The sequence below is a fragment of the Takifugu rubripes genome, chromosome 8, assembly GCF_901000725.2.
Source record: "Takifugu rubripes chromosome 8, fTakRub1.2, whole genome shotgun sequence".
NCBI classification, from domain to species: domain Eukaryota; kingdom Metazoa; phylum Chordata; class Actinopteri; order Tetraodontiformes; family Tetraodontidae; genus Takifugu; species Takifugu rubripes.
The window spans coordinates 8543631-8563259 of NC_042292.1; the positions used below are offsets into that span (position 1 = coordinate 8543631).

The following is a 19629-nucleotide window of genomic DNA, read 5'->3' on the forward strand; positions in this document are numbered from 1 at the left end:
TCATGAGAATGTTAATAAAGTTTATTCACAATGATGTTTGATTACACTTGTTCAGTAATGTGATGGAGAAATGACATGAAGCAAATTAAAGAAAAAAGATCGATCTACTCAAGAAGAAAAATCTCCATCTTAACAAAAGTAAAATGTACCAAGAGACCGCCGTGGCTCAGTCTTTATTCTGCAGCTGTGTGGTTGCTGCACGTGTCACCAAACCCACGTCACACCTCATCACACCATCTCTGCTATGGCTGCCTGGCTGTTGGCAGACTTGTGAGTCAGCAGGTGTCTGTTCAGGTGAGTTTTGCGGGTGTAGCTTTTAGAACAGTACATGCAGGTGTATGGACGAACACTACTGTGAGACAACATGTGCTTCTTCAGGTCAAACTTCCTCCTGAGACATTTTCCGCATTCCGGACACGAGTACGGTTTTTCTCCTGAAGACACAAAAATGAGAAGGAAACAAAAAAAAAACGTACCGATGAAAAATTGGAATTGTTGTTTCCACAACGGCTACATGGTGGCGTCTGTGTTTTACCTGTGTGGATCCTCCTGTGCTCGGTCAGGTGACAGGAGAGGGTGAAGGCCTTCCCGCAGTTCTCACAGACGTACGGCCGTTCACCTGTGTGTGTCCTCATGTGCTTCTGTAGATCTCCTCCAGACGGCCATCCTTTGCTGCAAATTGTACACACATAAGGTCGCTCGCCCGTGTGCCGCCGCACGTGCACATTGAGTCCTGCGAGAGCCGTGAAATCTTTGGGACAATGGGGGCAGCGATACGGCCGCTCCCCAGCGTGCCTCCTCAGGTGGCCTTCGAGTCCATCGCGGGTTTTGAAGCATTTGCCGCACTGGGGGCACAGGAAGCGACTCTCGTTGATGTGGCTCGCCTTGTGTGAGTTGAGGCCGGTCAGAGAGCTGTACATTTTGCTGCACTGGTCACATTTGTATGCTCGGAACGTGTGTGTGCGCTGATGGATCCGAAGCTGGGTCACCCCTGGACAGCAGTGAGAGATCTGGGATCATTATCCAAGTTTGCTTCAAATGAGCTATATTCATGACTCAGCAGAGTGAGAACTGCTCAACGATTGGTCAAGGTCAGAGCCGTGGCGGCTTACCTGAGAAGGTCTGGTCGCAGAAGCGGCAGCTGTAGCAAGGCTCCACCCCCTCTGCCGAGTGTGTCTGCAAGTGTCGCAGCAGCAGCTTCTGGGAGCTGAAGGTCTGGTGGCACACCGTGCACATGAGCTGAGGCTGCAGCCGTGCTGCCCTCGGCTCCTTCATCGACTTAATCTCCTTTTCACCCCGGCTGCAGGTGAAACCACTTTTGCCCAGATGTGCTTGTTTGTGATTGGACAGACTGGCAAGGTGGTGGAACTTTTTCTTACACAGGTCACACTGGTAGATGGTGCGAGTGCGATGGCTGCGCTGATGCGTCAGCAGCTCTGAGTCAGTTCTGAAAGTGGTGTCGCACTGGAAGCACGTATGGGTTTTGAGTGGGTGGGGCTCCAGGAGGTGGGATTCTTGCGCAGGAGGCTCTTCCTGAAGGCCAGGTTTAAGTTGCACTGGGACATTTTCGGCCACCGTGGATGTTGGGGCACACAGCTTGTTGGTGCGCAAGTGACGAATCACCTGTGGATGCCAGAAAACACTGAATGAGGCGTATGTTTCAAAGAATTGTTGGGTTCTTTCTGTGGACAGCTGGTCCTAATTTTGTTCCTGCTGAGTCCCACTGACCTGAGAACGGTATATAAAACATTTCCCACACCGAGGACACTTGTGCGCCACCCGCTGGGAATTATGGGACATACTATACAAAGGCTCCGCCAAGACCTCAGAGCACGATTGATGTGATTGGTTCCCTGTAAACGTCAGAGGGAGTAAACAAATCCATTTTCATTCCACTGTCCAGGTGTCAGACAGACAGACAGACAGATAGGCAATCAAAGAGAGAGTGAGAGAAATACCTATGTCTTCTGATTGGACAGCAAATTTGTCTTCTGACCTGAAAAAGCACAATGTGATTGGCTGATTTTGTACATGAGCTGGACCAAATCTGACATTCCAGAAGTCCTGTGTCTTACCTGTCAACTTCCATATTGACAGCACCTTCATCACCCCCTACCTCCGAAGCCTCCTGATCCACAGGTGACATGACCTGACCAATCACGGCCTCCTCAACCTCCTCCAGCTCCTCCTCGTTGAGCGCCACCACCACCTCCTCCTCTACCAGCTCCACACCCAGATGGACAGGAGGCACCATGTCAGGAAAAGGGTCTGACTGGACCTCTCTGGAAGTGGTGGGAGGGTCGGGATTGGTCAGCTTGGTCAAAAGTGGGTGAGACCAGGCCGAGAGAAGAACGTTTTCTGTATTTTGGTCCACTGCAGAAAAACAGACAGACAAATGATAAGAAAATTTAAAAGTAAAAGTCTTTTATTTAATTCAACCATTTTAATACCAGTGGCTACAGCTTGCTCTTGGGAATAGCTCTGACTGGTCAGCAGCTCTCTCAGATCCTCCCTGTCTACTTCCTGCATAGAATCATCCACAACTCCAGGAGCAGTTTCGAGCCAGAAAGCAGCCTGAAAATATTGACAGATTATTGGCAGAGGTTAACTAGTGGCATGCCAAAATATGCTCTATTCTAATGTTCCACAGCTGATTTGCAAGGTCAAATTCAATACCGACCTGTTTGAAGTCAGGTACAGGGAACAGCTGCTCGATTTTGTAAAGGAAATCAGAAATGAGGGACTGGAGGGCAGAGTCAAAACTGTAGTTGAAGACCTCCTGAGAATAAGAAAACCTCTATTAGAAAACATACATCTCAAAACCCCTTTGAGGAAGTGAAACTTCATCCAAACAAGGCGTGAATAGACCACCAGACAACTAAATGTTTTCCAATATCCTAGAGCTAATCATTTTCTAATTGTGTTATTGATAAAAGATATTACATTGGTGGTCCAGACATGCTGTATTTCAAAATAAGGCTGTCTGACTCAAATGCAATGTCCATCCTGACCTCCAGAAGGCGCTGTCTGTCTGCTGGACACTCTGTCAGTTTCTTGTTGAGGTTCAACAGAGCAGCCCAGCATTTGTCCACCTCTTCATCTGGCTGCTGGAAGAACACACAGGCGGGCGGGTGGGAAGGAAACAAAATTAAAAAAAGTTGTGTTCTTGAAAAAAATTAGAAATATCTCTCCTGTTTGGATTTTTCTTTTACCTCTGAAACTGAGTGGATTTTCCCGAAATGGGCTTGGACAGCTTGTGGATCTGCATCACTGAGGGCAACCTGTTTTAAAATAGTTGAAGGCAAAAGTGACAGAGATGAAAGCGCTTGTGATGGATTTCGTGTCTCTCACTCATCAATCAGCATGTCACGTGTAGCTGCAGCGACTGGTTTTATTAAAAATTCACATAAATTTACGCTTGGGTACACATAGTTAAATTGCCAGCCAGAGCAAAGAACCAGTCATACAACTAAAAGCAAACAGTGAAAATATGGGAGGACTTCATTTTTGTTTTTTATAACCTTTAGAACTTCAGCTCTAAATTGCACACAAGGAGCCTCTTGGAGAAGAGGTGAAATGTCTATAGAGGAATTTGACAGAGAAAAATTCAAGGACAAAGTCAGACCACAATTTAGAAATTTGGCAACTCTCAGGGAAGTTCTGGCTTGTTTGTAATTCATGCAAGAGACATCAAACGTTCACCTTGGCTCTAAGTGCCACCAGCAGAAGACTCTTCTGTCTTTCTGTTAGGATCTGCGGGACTGTTTCAGTCACCAGGGAAACAAAGTCCTCCAACATCACCAAATTCTTCATGCTCTGCCGTCGTGCAACCTGCCACATCGCTGCCGTCAGCAGGCGGAGGGGAGGGATGAGGAGGCGAAGAGAGGATAGAGGGGGAGGGGAGGCTGAAGAGGGGAGAGGATTATAAAGAAAAGCACAGATGCTAAAAGCTCTGATGACACTGCCTGCAGCAACTGTGCTTTTACCACTGCAAACACCAAAATCTATATATATATATATTATATTGATAAATAAATAGACATTCTGCAATGGTCAAATGTTTTATAGGAAAGTCTTAGTGGTGACAGTGAGTAAATTATTCAGAAAACAAGACAAAGATGATTAAACATTTTTATCTTACTCCCCAAACACATCTGGTCTGACAGAGCTGCAAGGTAATTTATATATTTGATATGTAAACTAACTCGCTTGGTACAGTTACATCACTAAATATTAGGTTTATTCTGCCCTGATCTCTTTTAGTCTCATTATGTGGCCATGGGAAAAGACAGTGTGAACACAATTCCTCAAACCGGAGTAGTGAGGAAATGTTGATGTCAAGTTCTACCATCATAAGCAGCACATGAGTCAAACACAAAATGTGATGAGATTCGTGAGTGAGGCCGTGCACTCTCGTGTGACACTCACATGCACCAAAACTGTAGAAAATGAGTAGGTTTAAACAAACAAAAGCAAACCGTTACTTTAAAAAAAAAAACAGTTAACACTGCAACTGATACGCACAAGAACAAGCTGCTCCTATTGGAAGTCGTAAACACCTTGAACCGGAATTTCGAAAGGGCAATTAAAATATTCGATAATGCACATCCATTGACGTTTATCTTGTTTGATTCAAACTGATCCAGTTTTGGAGGGATGAGGTTACGTTAGGCTCGAAGTTTAGGTAGTTACCGACACTCGACTGCAACATGATTACTCAGTCTCTTAAATGAAAAATAAAATAAATTGGTAATGACACTGAAGCAGCACGTACCCATTCTACGCATACTGTCACACTCTTCAAGTTTCAGCACTTGTTTGACCTATCGGCTAACAGCTAACTCATGTTTACAGTCCAGCTAACAGCACTTCCGGTGCACACCGGAAGCACACGGAACACTTCCTAATGCTTGTGTACGTGATGCTTCGTGCTGGGTTTTCTTCAGCGCTATAACTAAAGCAATAACCAAAAGCTAAGCTAAATGCTATCAATATTTAAGTCCCAAGAAACTCTATAGCAGTTTTTAAATAGCTGTTTAATCATTTCTCCCTATGCAGACTGGTGATAACTATATTAAATATGGATTGTCGTTATTCATTTAAATTCTACCAAAACAATGTCTTAAGTCACTAAATATACATTAATGAACTCTAAAGCTTTAGTTGCACATATATGCAAAAAATCTATATATCCTACTTAAATATTTTAATAATAGAAAAAAGAGCTTGAAATATCCCCCTCTCACCTGTTTGAAACAGATGCAGTAATTAGCCCTGGAATAATCTCCCTTCTTCATCCTAGAGCTCAGTAACTGGATTAGCAGAGCTCTGGTGAGAGCAGCCTGTAAAACAACACAGCAACAGACATAAAAAAAAAAAGAAAGACCACGGCAAAAGACGGCAGGAGCAGTGGAGTATATCAGGAACACTGGTGGCTCTGTTGGAGTTGTAATTTTTGTCTGTATGGATGCAAACAAAGAGGAGAGAGATCGACCACAGGACTGGACTTGTCCATTTATAGCTCAGATAATCTGTCCATATATTGCTTTGATCATCTCTTGTCTTGTTCCACTCTCTATAGATATAGGTTGTTAACTAGACATACAAGCACAATTTAGTTTTCCTCACTGCTGTATACCTTTGATTTAATTTTGGATTAATTTTCGCAGGAATCAATTAATCGAAATTGTGATCTATGTTTAAGTAGTTTTTTCAGCTAAACTATTCAGTACTTTGATGTATAAAGTCTAAATTGCATTCACACTGGTATTATAGTCCTGATAAATTTATTTTATATACTCTGACTAAACTTGACAGCTTGTCTTATTTAGGTGTCAAATTAGCTGCACCTTGTGATTTCGTTAAGCTTAAATCTTAGCACTACAATAGGCCAGCCTTGTTACATAATTACAGCACTATTACTAATAGCCTAGCACAGCACACTGAGTAATTTAGTTGTCATTTGTCTTATCCAAAACACAATCAATTGTATATCAGAGTATCAATATTCCATCTTATTGCTGTGATGAATTGATGCTCATTCCACCTTTTTAATTTTCACCTGGGGTAAAGTTTAGCTTGATTGCAAGCTAACCAGGTGACTTTATATCAAACTTATTCAGGTATAGAATTAATTTATTGCTAAACCATATTAAGTCCTTTGTGCGTCGTCAAAAACTACCATATCAAGACTTTTGCAATGGATCCAGACCTTGAAAAAGCTGAAGAATTCTCTGACACAGAAGACCCCCTGAGCCATCTCAGTGTAGATGATGAAGAGGAGGAACGGGAGGGAGACGAAGAGAAGGAAGAAGAAGATGACGAGGAAGATGCAAAAATTTTCAATGCTTGGATGCTGAAATACAAGGGCGGGGAACATCATGAGAAACCAGAGAAAGAGGATGCTGAGGAAGAAGACCCAGAAACAGGACAGCTTGAAAGCGGAAGCACCACAGAATCCCCAGTGAAAATGAGGGCTGACCGTCGGGCTTCGCTGCCATGTCCAGTAAGAGAACACACCTAAATACCCTACGACTCAATATGGAAAAGATAAAACCGAGGAGCCATCTTGCTTTGATTTGTCTGAAGAAATTTACAATTTTAGCATCCACAGAAATTGAATGTAAAAGTATGCATCAATACAAGATCACACTAAATCTATGTGTGAAGTCATTTTCAAGTTGGATGACGATGCTGTCTTTTGAATTTTGATGTGCTAGGCCATTATGGGAATAACAGAGAACAGAGCATTATAATTACAAAAGAAACTGTTGACTATCAAATGCAGCTTGCACTCAACCTCAGACTGGCCTGGAGCTTGTTGGTAACTACAAGTCGCTAATTGGCCAATGTCGTTGAATTTTTCTGTGTTGTCCAGTCAGCACTTTCGTCCATACACCTGTCTCGTCTGCACTCATCCACGAGGGCCCCGGTGACAGCAAGCGTGCTGCTGCGACGGTCCTCATCACGGCGTCTCCTCCCATTGCCACAGGAAGCCACTGCCCCCACCCCCGAAAGAAGACCCTCTATCATCAGCACGATCCCTAAAACCATAGTAACAGAGAAGCGGGCCACATTCAGAAGACGCAACGTCATGTCACTGGTGGGTAAAAAGAACAATGGAAATGATTTGAACAAAAAGGAATTTACTTCATTCAACTTCTAACACAGACTTAAGGCCAAAATGGGCATAGGGTCATATGGTAAATCAGAATAAACAGTATTTCATGTTTCCTGTGCTGTGGAAATACATAGAATCAACTGTTGCATTAATTTACTTCCAATCTTATTACATAGGTGAACCATTTGGCGTCCAGATTTAATGTATAGTGTGATGATCAAAAAACTGGGAAAAAAAAGGAAAAGTGCTATTCAATGAACATCTACTTCACTTATTATATCGCCATCATCTGCCTGATGGAATATGACCACAAAGGACACCATCTACAGTTGTAAAATAAAACTAATATAGCCCAAATATTTGTTTTAGAAGTTACTGGAAAAGTCAGTTGTGGCCTCTGAATTCTTTGCTGATTCCTGGAAAGACCTGGAATTTTGCCTGTAACTACAGAAACTGTAACTTATTTTGAATTGGACAACTTAAGTTGGTCATCTTGTTCAAAGAGCACTGAGTTCATCTGGTTCATTGATCATCAGTAATCCTGAGACAAAAAATACATGAGAATCCATTTGTTACTTTGGAATAATCTTTTTACAAAATTACTAATGCGCTGAAAGAAATATAAGTCCTTGAAAAATGAAGTACCTTTAGATGGCTAATAATGTTTGTTGTCGCTCTAGTCAGATGGGCTCTATGCTTTCTATAAAATATGAATGAGCACGATTATTATCCTCTTATGTGGGCATAATTGCTAATTGGGGCTTTGAACAATTACATAAATGGCTTAAACATGCAGGCAATTACCAAATATGCAGAATAATTTTCTAATCCCAAAAATATTCAAGCTTTTAGTGCTGCAAAATGTTCTTTTCCTGTGACCAGGCTGTAAACCAACCCCTGACAACATATAATTGTGGGTTCATTTTATGGGAAAATGTATTGAAGTTCAAGCATGATTAGCGGTTAGCAATGCAGTGACTAAAAAAACCTCTGTTTGCATGACAGAGCGATGCAGACAGCGTGTGTCTGATCTGTCACAATGACCTGAGTAAAGGAACCGGCGGCACCACAGAACTGCAGTGTTCTCACAGCTTTCACAAAGAGGTAACACACACACACACACACACCTGGGCATCTTTTCACTTCTATTTTTGTGGACTTTCATAAGCATAATATACCCCCACAGCGCCTTATTCTGACCCTAACAATCACAACTAACCCTAATCATTACTCTGACCTAAAGCCAGTTCTAACTCTAACCTTAAAACCACGTGTTAACCCTCAAACAGGCCCGTGAAGACCAGGCAAACTGTCCTCCCTTCCTAAAAATGCTCTCACTTTGTCTCCATAGTGTATCCAGGAGTGGCTATGGAGGAAACAATTCTGTCCGACCTGTCGTGTCCAGGTGTCGATGCCACGGCCCGTCTTTTGGAGCTCCACTCGTGTCAAAGTCCCCTGAAACATAGCACAGTCATAGTGCAGCGTGATGGATAAAAGGATAAAGATACATGACAAATTAATGCATTTAATAAGTGAATTTAAAATCTGTTCTAGATTTATAAGGATAGGGATCTGCAGGTGTCCATTATTTATAAATGTAGCAGTGACTATACAAATGATCTATTTTAAATTTAAACCACAGTAACCTCACTTGAGTCGATGTGCGCGCGTGTGTGTGTGTGTGTGTGTATGTGTTTGTGAGGGGAGGGGGGTAGTGCTCTTTTAATGATTTCTTTATTTAATTACTAACTAATTGTTTTTACAAGTTTAGGAGAGTTGTCAAGATTTTTAAAGAAAGTTTAAGGAAAAAAATATTGTCATTCTGGTGAAAACTACATTTCACCATGTTTTTATTGCAGGTATCAATAAATAAATATGTTGTGCTGCTACGTTCCTGTTTGATTTCCTGTTTGATTTGTGAAACCCTGTCTGTCTGATCATCAAATAATCTAAACAGTGACAGTATGGTTTCAACCACCTTCATTCCATCGATAAATAAATTAAAATCAAGTAAATTGAATTGGATTTTGGAATTTTTTTAAATTCTAAATTACATAGATGTAAAACTCACAACCAGCAGGTCAATTATGAGAAGTTTATGTGATGAGACAGAGACCATAGCACTCCAATCATAACAAAATGAGCTGGTCAGTAAATTCTGTCGGTAATTTGTAATTTTTCACAATTCATTTACATTAATTTTCATAATTGATTTACAATTTATTGATTGATCATTTTACTCTAAAGTTCCAAACCTGGGATGACGTAAAGAGAAGAAATTATCAACGTAATGTTTGAAGACTTTAGGGAAAAATTAAGGACAACTGACAAGGATGAATGAATAAAATAAGACTAATATTTTTATGTTTCATGTAACTTTTTTTTGGATAAAAGTTTGTCCTAAATTTGTGTCACCGCTCCCTTCGTAAACGTAATATTTGTATAGTGGTCAGAGGAGGAACTGCAGGCGGAAGTTCTGAAAAGTTACTTTCAGTGACAATAATAATCGAGTGGCACGCGCAACATATCGGAACATTGATCGATCCAGTTGGGTTGTCCTGTCATCTCCAAAAGAGGTCGTTACCATGGATAAAGTAAAGAAAGTGGTGGGCCGTGACAAAGACGGAAAGACGGATGATGAAGCTGGTATTATTGAGGTGACAAGTTGATTTTATTTGCAGTTAATTCGCCGAATTGGCAATTCAATGATACTCCACCACCTGTGTTAAATACAGATAATTAAGTCTTTCTTTAACTGTTTGGGTCAACCCACACATACACTGTTTCAATCAATGGATTTATGTGCTGCTTTATCAAATAAAATAGGAAACAGCTCACTATACTTTAATTTATTCTTCCACATATTTTATTTGTTTGACATTATTCATGGAAAGTGAAATACTTATCTATCGCATCGGTCTTCTGTCATGGTTTAAATTAGCTGTGCAGAAAATTTCTATGTAGAAATTTCTGAGATTCTTTTTTTGGGGGTGAAATGAGGTCTGGTGCCATATTCTATATATTAATCCACTAACCTTTTACCTGGATGTTTCTGTTCAGGGGAGCTCCCTTTACCCCAAGAATGACCTATGAAACATGATGAAATCATGTATCAACATCAGTTACAATATGATGATGATGCTGATGATGATGCTGCTGCTGATGATGATGATGAGGAGGATGATGATGCTGCTGCTGCTGCTGCTGCTGCTGATGATGATGAGGATGATGATGCTGCTGCTGATGCTGATGATGATGATGATGATGAGGATGATGATGCTGCTGCTGATGCTGATGATGATGCTGATGATGATGATGATGATGATGCTGATGATGCTGCTGCTGCTGCTGATGCTGATGATGATGATGATGATGATGATGATGATGAGGATGATGATGCTGCTGCTGATGCTGATGATGATGATGATGCTGATGATGCTGATGATGTTGATGTTGATGATGATGATGCTGATGATGCTGATGATGTTGATGTTGATGATGATGTCTTCACAGAGAGCCAAAGAGACATCCACGATGTCTTGTGGAACCAGGATGAAGGCTTTTGTCGTCTGTTTTTGTTTGGGCGTCCTGATGTGCTTCTTGGTGAGTCAGGGACAGTAACTCCTCTGCTGCTGTGTGACAAACACTTTGGACTCTACTGCTCCAACTGTATTTTTGGAGGTATAATCCTGTCTGAGTGTTGCTCTGTTTCTATGGTGACAGGTTGGTTTTCATGTCGTAGTAATATTAGTTGGTATTTGTTGTGTCTGTCTGTATTTATTGTAGCAGTTTATTGGTGTACCTGTAACAATGTTCACGTGTGGCTGTATCCATGTTAAAGTTCTTACTCTCTTACTCTCTCCTTTCTTACTCTCTACATCCATGGAAACAATCTTTCTCTTCAACTGTATCCACAGTAACAGCCTATTTAGTCACTGCATCCATGGTAACATTATTGTTGTTTGGCAGTCTATGGTGGCAGCCTTCCTTTCAGACTGTCTCTATCCATAGTAACATCATTCCCATCCGACTGTCTGTATCATTGTAGTGGCCTTCTTGTTTGACTGTTTGTGTCCAAGGTAACAGCCTTTCTGTGTTATTCAGGGTGTCTCTATGCTGTGGCTCCCAGGACTTGGTATTAGCATCTTTGCTGCCTTCTACACAGCAGGAAATGTCTTCGCTCTGCTGAGGTAACAACGGGAAAAAGAAAGATGTGCCCAACTGTTAAATATAAATACATGTATTAAAACTGAAACAAATCCCCAGCTGAATTTGACCCAACAAGATTACCCGTGATCCCAGAGATGTACTAAAAGTTTTTTTTAGAGAGAAACATTGTCCTCTAGTGGTGGATATCGGTAGTAAAGGCTTCCACACATCCAGAACGAATATAGAAAATGAGAAATCTCAGCATTCAAGCTCTGGCATGATAATACAATTTAACGTACCTATTGCTATGATTATTACAATTATAGATCATTATATACTCATAATATTCATATTTGTGATAACGCTGCTCGCCTGGCGACAAGGACACAGTGGTACTGCTAATGTTTGGCAGCTTTTTGTTTTTAACATTGGTTTTTTAACATTGTTATTGGTTCGTTTGAGTATTACTGTTCTTTAAATTGTTGTTTACACTAAGATCATGCGCTACCATCCACTCTCAGTGTAGTAAACTACTACTACTTTTTGTACCAGGTCTTCCCTACCCGTGACACACAAGCCAACGTGGCTAGCAAAGCTGCGGTCACTTACAAGCCTTTCAGTTTAGAGGAGTTAATGGTGGATGGGTCTGTAATGATTTACCCATTACGGCTCTTCTATCCTTGCTTCTAATTCTTGACTGTGAACGAGCTGTCCCCTATCTCCCTCAGCAGACAACGAACTGGTACAGCTGTGCAGAGAGTTCGTGCTCTCTCTCTAAATCAGTCTAATGTCTAATGTCCGGTTCATTCTATATAATTTTAATCCAGACAGCCGGTTGTATATTATTTTTTTTCCCTCCTCCCCAAAATTGAGGAGAGGCAGTCGTTCGCTTGATAAGCCTGGGTCATTAATGTGAACACCTCAAAGATTCTGATGGCCTGAAGCTCAGTTGTCAACTTAAACTGAATGTTTAGCTTGTTAAATATCCAGTTGGTTGCAATTTAAAAATGCTGCAGGCAATATAATCAGAAATTAGGGTTGCTATTTAGTGCTGCTGTCAAAACTCCCCCATTGAGCACATTGTCAATAACATGTGATAATTTGTTCTCTAATGCACGTTTGTAGTTACTTATGGAAACAATATCTTGATATTCTTCTACAAAAAAGTCAAAGGGTTGCAGAAGTCACCCAGCAACAACAGCAGCGGCAGCAGCAGCTTACTTCTGTTTTTTATTCACAAAATAATAGCACACATAATAGCAGAGATCTCCTCTCTGCTTGTAATAAATATGTTCCATGAGTTTTTGACACCAAACATTGTTTGAAGCCCAAGAAGAGGAGTTGTCCCCGACTGCTGATGGAGATGGAGAGTCACATTGTGTCGCCGACCAGTATTGTTGTGCGAACGCCCCACAGATGTCAAGACTCCTGACCAGATGACATGAAAGTCTGAACAGCAGGATGACTCTGAGAATCATGGTGAACAAGGTCAAGGAGGACCCCCTTAAATGCAAAAGAGAAGGAGCAGAGGAGGCAGGGAAGAGGGGAAAAAAGCCACCACACCATTCAGTCATTTTAGGCAACGTGCACCCTGGCTTGATGCATGAAACTGCCATGAATACAGGGAGTCGTGTTGATGGTGTTTACGGAAACATGGCTTGATGCTACTGGCACTCTAATCCAGTTGGAGGGCTTCACTTGTGTGCAGGCAGATAGAGTCTCCATCAGGGAAATCCAGAGGTCGGCGTGCATGCGTGTATGTGAGGGACAACCGGTGCAAACATCTCAGCGAGGGAAACCTGCTGTGATCCGGGCATTTAACTGCTCACTTAATGTATGCATCTGCTGTATGGCCTTTCAAAACATGGAGCGCATCAGAGATCAACATGATGTGCAGAGCAGCAGAGAAAAACACAGAGCAAAAATCGAACAGAGCGTCAGCAGGAAGAAACCTTGAGCAGGACCAGGCTCATATGGGGAGACCCTCCTACTGCTGGCTGGCTGGGCAGAAAGATTAACGCTTGGTGCTCCGTCTGTCACCTGTCTCTGGAGAGTCACACCATTCCAGCATTGTGAAAAAAGTCAACAATCATTCCTACACCAAAGTAGGCCTGTCACTCTAACTTGTGTAGTTATGAAGTGCTTTCAGAGCGTATAAATGATTGAGTCGCAGTGCTGAAGAAGTCTGCAGTGTATCCTGATTGGGTAGCAAACTTGGATGCACTAAAGGTATATGCTTGGGTTTTATTTGCAGATTTTAGCTCGGCCTTGGAGACAGACGCTTATTCAGAAGCTTAGTGAGATGAAAATGACCCCCCCTCTATTATTGAGAGATTTTACTCACTTTTAACAGAACACACAGGGTTCTTGACTGCCTCTCCATCGTAGAGGGACTGATTACTTCAAGGTCTGGTGAGAGACATCATCTCATCCTCAACACCACAAAAGCATAAGTGGTGATTTTTGACCCATTAGTGACAGTCATTGGTGACTGATCAGGTCTGATCCTTTAAGTATTTAGGAATTCACATGGATAACTTGCTGAAATGGAAGATTTATGTTGATGCTCTGTGTGCAATATTAGCCCACACGCTGCATTTTGTCCAAAGATTAGGACTGTTAGGAGTCAATACCGCAAACAAGACATCAGGTTATAATGCTGCAGTAGGAATTTTGACCAGATAAGTGATGGCAGCATGGTTTGGACCTCCTCACACTTGAATCCCCAGCTGAGGTTATAAAGCAGGTGTATACAGTGATGAAACGTAAAGGAAGAGGCAAGTATGCATGCTGACATTCTATATGTGTGAATCCTGCTGTCAACCAGGCACACAAGCTGTAGACGTTTGAAATAGTGTAAGGTTTGAAAACATCGCTATTGTTTTCTGTGAAAACGGTCAGGAGCTGCGCATTATTTTAGATCCCAAGGAACAGAGGGGCAACGTTCAGCCAATTACTTTCAATTTAATAAGAAAGGGTTTGTTAACAAGATGCACCCACACAAAAACAATGGTCAGAAAACACGTGCAAGCAATTTGAGATATTCCATTAGTCATTTAGCTTAAATGGGTCGAGGTAAGGCTATATGACTAGCACCTTTGTTTAAATTGATAGTGAAGTAATTTAAAGGCAATGGAAGCCTTTTGCTCACTGTTGCTGAGCTGAGCAGTGATGTGGAGGGTTGAGGGTTCAAGCCCCAGTGCAGCCAAAACATGGAAGGTGTTCTGGTAGTAGGGTGTGGTGCCAAAACACCTTTGGAGCACTGCTGATGTACCCTTGAGCAAGGTACTGAACCCACAAATGATCATTTAGCTGAACTGGAGACAAATTAAAATCTCCATGGCCGAAGTTACCTTTTGAAATCTTTTTTTTTTTTAATTCCGCTAATATAAATTTAGTTGACCTGTTTTGAGAGTTCCGTCTTGATCACAGATGATGGTGAGACTGATTGTCCAGGGCAGATTTCCCTCTGGGGACAGTAAAGTTTATTTTGATATGATTGCTATCATTGTTCTGACTTTAGCATCACGTTCCTGGTTGGCCCGTGCAAGCAGCTGAAGTCGATGTGCGCCATCGAGAGAGCGTTTGCCACCATTCTGATGCTGGTGAGAACCCATCAACAATATGTTTCACGGAATCTTTATGGAAATCTTTCGTTTGTGTGAGAGTCAAATCTGCCCCAGTAACATCAGGGATGATCTCTGACATGCACGTTTCTGTGCAGGCCTTCATGGTGCTGACGGTGTTGGGTACTTTCTGGGTGAGAACTGCACACGCAAACACATACACACAAACACACACATAGCATAGTTTTGATCTTAATTTTTATATTTCCTCTTTTTAGTGGAAAATCATCACTTTATCTTTGATCTTTTGTGCCTGTCAATTTCTGGCCTTCACCTGGTACGAAACACACCACGCACACACGGCGCATGCACGCATTCCCACACACACAGGTGAAAAGTGACTGTTAGACATGTCTGATGCTGTTGTTGTGCACAGGTACGCGCTTTCATACGTTCCCTTTGCCAGGTAACACACACTTTCCTGTTCATATTAAAAATGCAATTTCATTATTGTAGAAACTCAGAGACCTTTATGCCGAACTAAAATGTCAACTAAACTCTAAACTCATCTAAACTCATGACCTAATGTTGACAGGGAATGCCTCCTCAAATGTTGTCGTTGCTGTTGCACCATGTGACCAATCAGGTACAGTGAGGTTTCCATCAGGACTTCCAACTGCACACCTGTCGTAACCGAGCAAAGGGCAACAACAACAATGCTGATGGTTTGCTGAGCGACGAAGGTGTGATCTTCGTCAGCAGCGTGGTGGGGGGTGTATAGGGACAAACTAGATCTGATCCATTTGTGTTCGTGCTCCTGAGCTTAGCGGTTTTAGCATCCTGGGCAGTTGCTACGCTGAACAATGTCAGATGAGCTCTTGGGAAGAAAACTAATGTGATTTAATGGGGAAATACAAAAAATATAAAAAAAAGTTATGTCTGTATGAAATTTCCTGTATTAACTTTTAGAAAATAAAATAAAGCAGTCTTTGACACTGTTCTACATTCGGATCTTATTTGTCTCCAAAACACAAACTCATAAATATGTCAATACATACATGCACTCCCCACCTGCTTCTCGGGGTCTTAGCTGGTTTTCTGAAATTTACCTCACAGAGACGTTTGCGTTTTCTTGCCTGTTAAGACTCTAAAGCCTGTAATCTCCGCCCGCCGCCGCTCGCTGATTAAAACACACACACAATCAAACGCACACGCTGCGTTTCAAAGGTGGCCGCCGCCGTCCGGCTATCATATGACAGTGCAGGCTGAGGGACAGAACTCTCCATGTGTTTCCAGATGTTCTCCATTTACATTTGACCTATTCTTCATTATCACGCTGATCTGAGCAGCTTATGCTGTTGTTCTTCAAGGAGTCATGTGACATTTGAACCTGCAGCAGGGGGCCTGCTTTATTTTCACCCTTGTCGAATTGGCCAGACAAATTATTTATAATAACCCAATTTTAATTTTTTATCATGGTGTGAGGTTTACAGCTTTGTCAGCTGTAGAAATATAATTTTATGTGTTTTCAGACAAAAACCTCAGGGTGATTTTCCAGATTTAAGGAATTTTAAGATTTTAGATAAACAGAGGGGGAAAAAAGAATTGAAGTGACAAATACCATTTTGAGTCTGAGAGCAGACCTCTGAACCCTTCCGTGCACCTGTGTGCACGTCATCATTTTCTCACTTAGTTCAGTTCACGTGAGTTGACATGAAAGACAAACTTATGATTTGAATGTCATAATTCCAGTTACAGTTAAAGGTTCAGTGAAAATTATGTGTGTGTGTGTGTGTGTGTGTGTGTGTGTGACAGAGCATGTGTGTCACAGAGCGAGAGAGAGAGAGAGAGTGAGGTAATGTCAGACTGATCTCCTCTGATTGTTTCTGAAACCTTCAGTTCCAGGCTGAGCGGAGACATCACATCAAAATTAACTCTTTGATTCGCTCAATATCTCTTTTTGATTCGATACTTTTGCCAATTACCCTTTAAAAACTTAGCCCTGTTTTTCCGGATCCTTTCACATTTGGAGGGACGGGCTCTGTCACAGGTAAGGCTTTGTTTTATTTTTTATGGGTTCAAATAACTTTTTGCTTATAATTTATTTTCAGGTAACATTATTGATATGTTGTGATGTCATATTTATATATTTGAAAATGTTTGATAGTTGCATTTTTCTTCAAGTTTTTTGACATTTCAAATAAAATGAATATTCATGAATTTATACAGAAATATGATTACAGGCCATTTCTGAAAATTCAAAAGGCAAAAAGTTATTTCAATATGAATAAAGAAACCTGTATTTACAATGTTATCTTTTAAAAGCTACATTTAAATGATATAAATTTAAAAATACCACGTGAAAGTACATGCTTTTAATTTAATAAATTATCCTGCATTTAAAGATAATAACTGTTGAAAATAAAGAAGGAACTTGTGGAAATGAGCAGGTTTTAGTTCGCTTTTCAGTTGTATTGAAAACCTGACCCATCAGTCGACTATTAGACTGTCAAAGATTCTGGAAAAGCAGTTTTTCAGTTTGTTTCTTCTCAAGCGAGTTGAGAACTCAGCAGCTAATTGCCTGATAATTACAATAATGACAGAATATGGTCTTATCCAGTCTTTGGGTTTGTCCAGATGAAGGTTGAGGGCTCGCAAGAGAACAGGGAGTCTGGTTCTCTGTCCTACCAGAACCTCAGAGGTCACACCCGTGGAACACCCGCATGCAGCCCCGGCTCAGACGAACGCTGCATGTCCCGACTGCTGAGTGCCGTGGAGAGCGAGCTGGAGGCTGGGCGCCAAAAAGGCGACCCGACGGAGAGAGAGCTGAGGGTGATGCTGGAGGATGTCGAGCTGTGGAGGAAGTTTCAGCACATCACCAACGAGATGATCGTCACCAAGAACGGACGGTGGGTGCAACTTTTTACAGTGTTCATCGCCCATATTGAGCCGGACTGAAGTCAGAGACCAGTTCACCCACTGGGATGTTAAAATCCACAGAAAAAGGAGTCTGGTCGTCTCACACCTTGGTTTAATTAAGCAGGTTTCTTTCAGCAGCTTAAAAACCAGAAGGACAAACCCAGCGCTCGTCTTTATATCCAGTTCCAAAAATAAAATACTCCTCAAATTCACTAAAAATCCATCGATTCCTTCTCATGGCACAAATTAAACTCTCGACTGTCTGCGCGTCTCTTCAGCTACGTGTCATTCCATAGAAATTTATCATTGTACCTTTTAGGTTGATTTCCATGTCTCTAATGATATACATTCACATACATACATACATGTACATATATACATATTTTTAAATTATATTTAAATATATGTGTAAATATGCCACTTAAAATAATTTAGAAGCACATTTTGAGCTGCTTTTGTGTTCAGGATGTCTAACAAACCCACAAATACTTTTATGTTAATCATAATTTTGACATAACAAAAGCAGCTGACTTGGCTCCAGATCGGTGAACCCTCTGATCCAAATAATTCATTAGCTGCGATAGTATCTGTTAGCATCTGCATCTGTTTTTAAATGAATCTGTTCCACATTCAAGGCTGGTGAACCAGTCACACCCCTGCAGGTGGAAAACCCTCCATTTACACCCACAGAGCGCCACTTCAGCTTCTGTTAGTGATGGAGAGCACGATGTTTGTTACACTCATTGAAACTTTCAGTGAATTATTGGGTTTTTTTAACAGTTGCAGAGGAAAAAGCAGCAGTTGTTCCAGAGTTAATGTTACGGTTTGTCCTCGGACGCTTCGGTACATTTCTCGAATTATCCTCGAGGTTAGCAAAGCAGTAATTTAATTTCTCAAAAAACTCTGTAAAAACAGCAAAACAACTGTGGATTGCCTGCAAAACTTCTTGCTCAAAACCCTTGGTGCCTCTCTTCAATATAAATACCTGTGTTCATGAACATGTCAGAGCCATCACATTGAAAGTCCTTGTGTGAAGATAAGGCAGTCAAATTGCTTAGTCGTGCCATCAATATACCAGTGTTGTCTTGAGGGATGTTCTAATGGTGGCCAAATTATTAGAAATTTTATGTTACACCTCAGCGTATGTGGAAGATTGATTTCAAGCGACTGGACAAGATTCCTATTCATATTTTGACTACGTGTACTGTAATTTGTAGACAGACCATTTCATTCAACATAAAAAGGAAAAAGAAAATGTAAACGTACGACAATCTCCTGAGGGAAACCTTCCTCGCAGTGCTGCGGGTTTTCCTTCACCTCTGTTGGGCTGCATATTCTCACCCACGCCCCAACAAATATCTTTTCTTGTGATGAGTGATGCAAGAAAGAATCTTTTAGATGGTTTTATCCAGCCTATGCAGAATCTGCTGTGATGCCGTCAGCTGCTGCATCCATGGCAGCCAGAAGGGTCATTTGTGTTCAAGCCGATACTTTGCATCTCTGCGCTGAGAAAATAAATCTGTAATGTGCTTAAGGCATGGAGAGTAGGGTGAGAGGAACTCCACCAGCATCCCGTTGACATTGTTTTCAAAGATGATGTCGTCCACTATAATGGTACTATTTATCTCGCTTAAAGGAGACGGACGAGGAGACGCGCTCGGCAAACACGCTGCCGTCTCGAGGAATGTTCGTCCCCACCTGAAGCCGCTGAAAGGCTGTAATACAGCCGGCATGTGGGTGCTGCTGTAACTCAGCCATACAATTAAACAGAGAAGAATTGGAGTCTGGGTCTATGTGTAAAGCACCGTATCCGATTCTGAATCATCCAGAGCACATAAAAGTTTGCCGTATACTCCCGCTGTTTCTGCGTGGACA

The 19629-nt window shown here is 41.6% G+C and overlaps 4 protein-coding genes across 6 annotated transcripts in view; 3 read left to right on the forward strand and 1 right to left on the reverse strand.

Moving 5' to 3' along the window:
- Nucleotides 1-6: 6 nt before the first annotated feature.
- Nucleotides 7-4906, reverse strand: LOC101074709 (zinc finger protein 878-like). 2 transcript variants are annotated; one of them, XM_011606320.2, is made up of 12 exons: nt 4775-4906; nt 3703-3905; nt 3213-3281; nt 3012-3104; nt 2681-2779; nt 2451-2574; nt 2076-2373; nt 1959-1996; nt 1729-1853; nt 1113-1623; nt 536-991; nt 7-434 (listed from the first exon to the last, which is right to left on the reverse strand). In XM_011606320.2, exons 1-12 carry the CDS (start codon nt 4785-4787, stop codon nt 229-231), a joined length of 2235 nt encoding a protein of 744 aa, XP_011604622.1. In that variant the 5' UTR covers nt 4788-4906; the 3' UTR covers nt 7-228. The 2 variants fall into 2 exon arrangements, with proteins under 2 accessions (XP_011604622.1, XP_011604620.1); XM_011606318.2 differs by having other exon boundaries at nt 3012-3107.
- A 116-nt stretch (nt 4907-5022) lies between these two features.
- LOC115250710 (histone H3.v1) lies at nt 5023-8998 on the forward strand. Its single transcript, XM_029840447.1, has 4 exons — nt 5023-6505; nt 6878-7102; nt 8126-8224; nt 8472-8998. The coding sequence occupies exons 1-4, from the start codon at nt 6200-6202 to the stop codon at nt 8577-8579; spliced, it is 738 nt and encodes a 245-aa protein (XP_029696307.1). The 5' UTR covers nt 5023-6199; the 3' UTR covers nt 8580-8998.
- Nucleotides 8999-9589: 591 nt separating this feature from the next.
- On the forward strand, nt 9590-15838 carry LOC115250837 (vesicle transport protein SFT2A). Of its 2 annotated transcripts, none has more exons than XM_029841067.1 (8): nt 9590-9777; nt 10634-10723; nt 11225-11310; nt 14793-14874; nt 14994-15029; nt 15114-15172; nt 15272-15301; nt 15431-15838. In XM_029841067.1, exons 1-8 carry the CDS (start codon nt 9706-9708, stop codon nt 15471-15473), a joined length of 498 nt encoding a protein of 165 aa, XP_029696927.1. In that variant the 5' UTR covers nt 9590-9705; the 3' UTR covers nt 15474-15838. The 2 variants fall into 2 exon arrangements, with proteins under 2 accessions (XP_029696927.1, XP_029696926.1); XM_029841066.1 differs by having other exon boundaries at nt 15482-15838.
- A 970-nt stretch (nt 15839-16808) lies between these two features.
- tbx19 (T-box transcription factor 19) overlaps nt 16809-19629 on the forward strand; it is a 6729-nt gene continuing 3908 nt past the window's right edge. Inside the window, exons 1-2 of the mRNA XM_003966623.2 lie at nt 16809-16885; nt 17473-17744. Of these exons, the coding sequence (XP_003966672.2) occupies nt 17473-17744 (272 nt within the window). The 5' untranslated portion in view covers nt 16809-16885. The remainder of the gene's footprint in view (nt 16886-17472; nt 17745-19629) is intronic.

Bases quoted from the DNA above. Each gene is read 5' to 3' on its own strand.
- LOC101074709 (XM_011606318.2), bottom strand. The intron at 2,575-2,680 runs GTCGGTATTGAA...CAATATTTTCAG, and splicing joins CTGTACCTGACTTCAAACAG to GCTGCTTTCTGGCTCGAAAC. The intron at 2,374-2,450 runs GTATTAAAATGG...GTTTTTCTGCAG, and splicing joins AGAGCAAGCTGTAGCCACTG to TGGACCAAAATACAGAAAAC.
- LOC115250710 (XM_029840447.1), top strand. From the start codon at position 6,200: ATGGATCCAGACCTTGAAAAAGCTGAAGAATTCTCTGACACAGAAGAC. The intron at 6,506-6,877 runs GTAAGAGAACAC...TGTGTTGTCCAG, and splicing joins GGGCTTCGCTGCCATGTCCA to TCAGCACTTTCGTCCATACA. The intron at 8,225-8,471 runs GTAACACACACA...TTGTCTCCATAG, and splicing joins CTCACAGCTTTCACAAAGAG to TGTATCCAGGAGTGGCTATG.
- LOC115250837 (XM_029841066.1), top strand. From the start codon at position 9,706: ATGGATAAAGTAAAGAAAGTGGTGGGCCGTGACAAAGACGGAAAGACG. The intron at 15,030-15,113 runs GTGAGAACTGCA...TCCTCTTTTTAG, and splicing joins CGGTGTTGGGTACTTTCTGG to TGGAAAATCATCACTTTATC. The intron at 15,173-15,271 runs GTACGAAACACA...TGTTGTGCACAG, and splicing joins CAATTTCTGGCCTTCACCTG to GTACGCGCTTTCATACGTTC.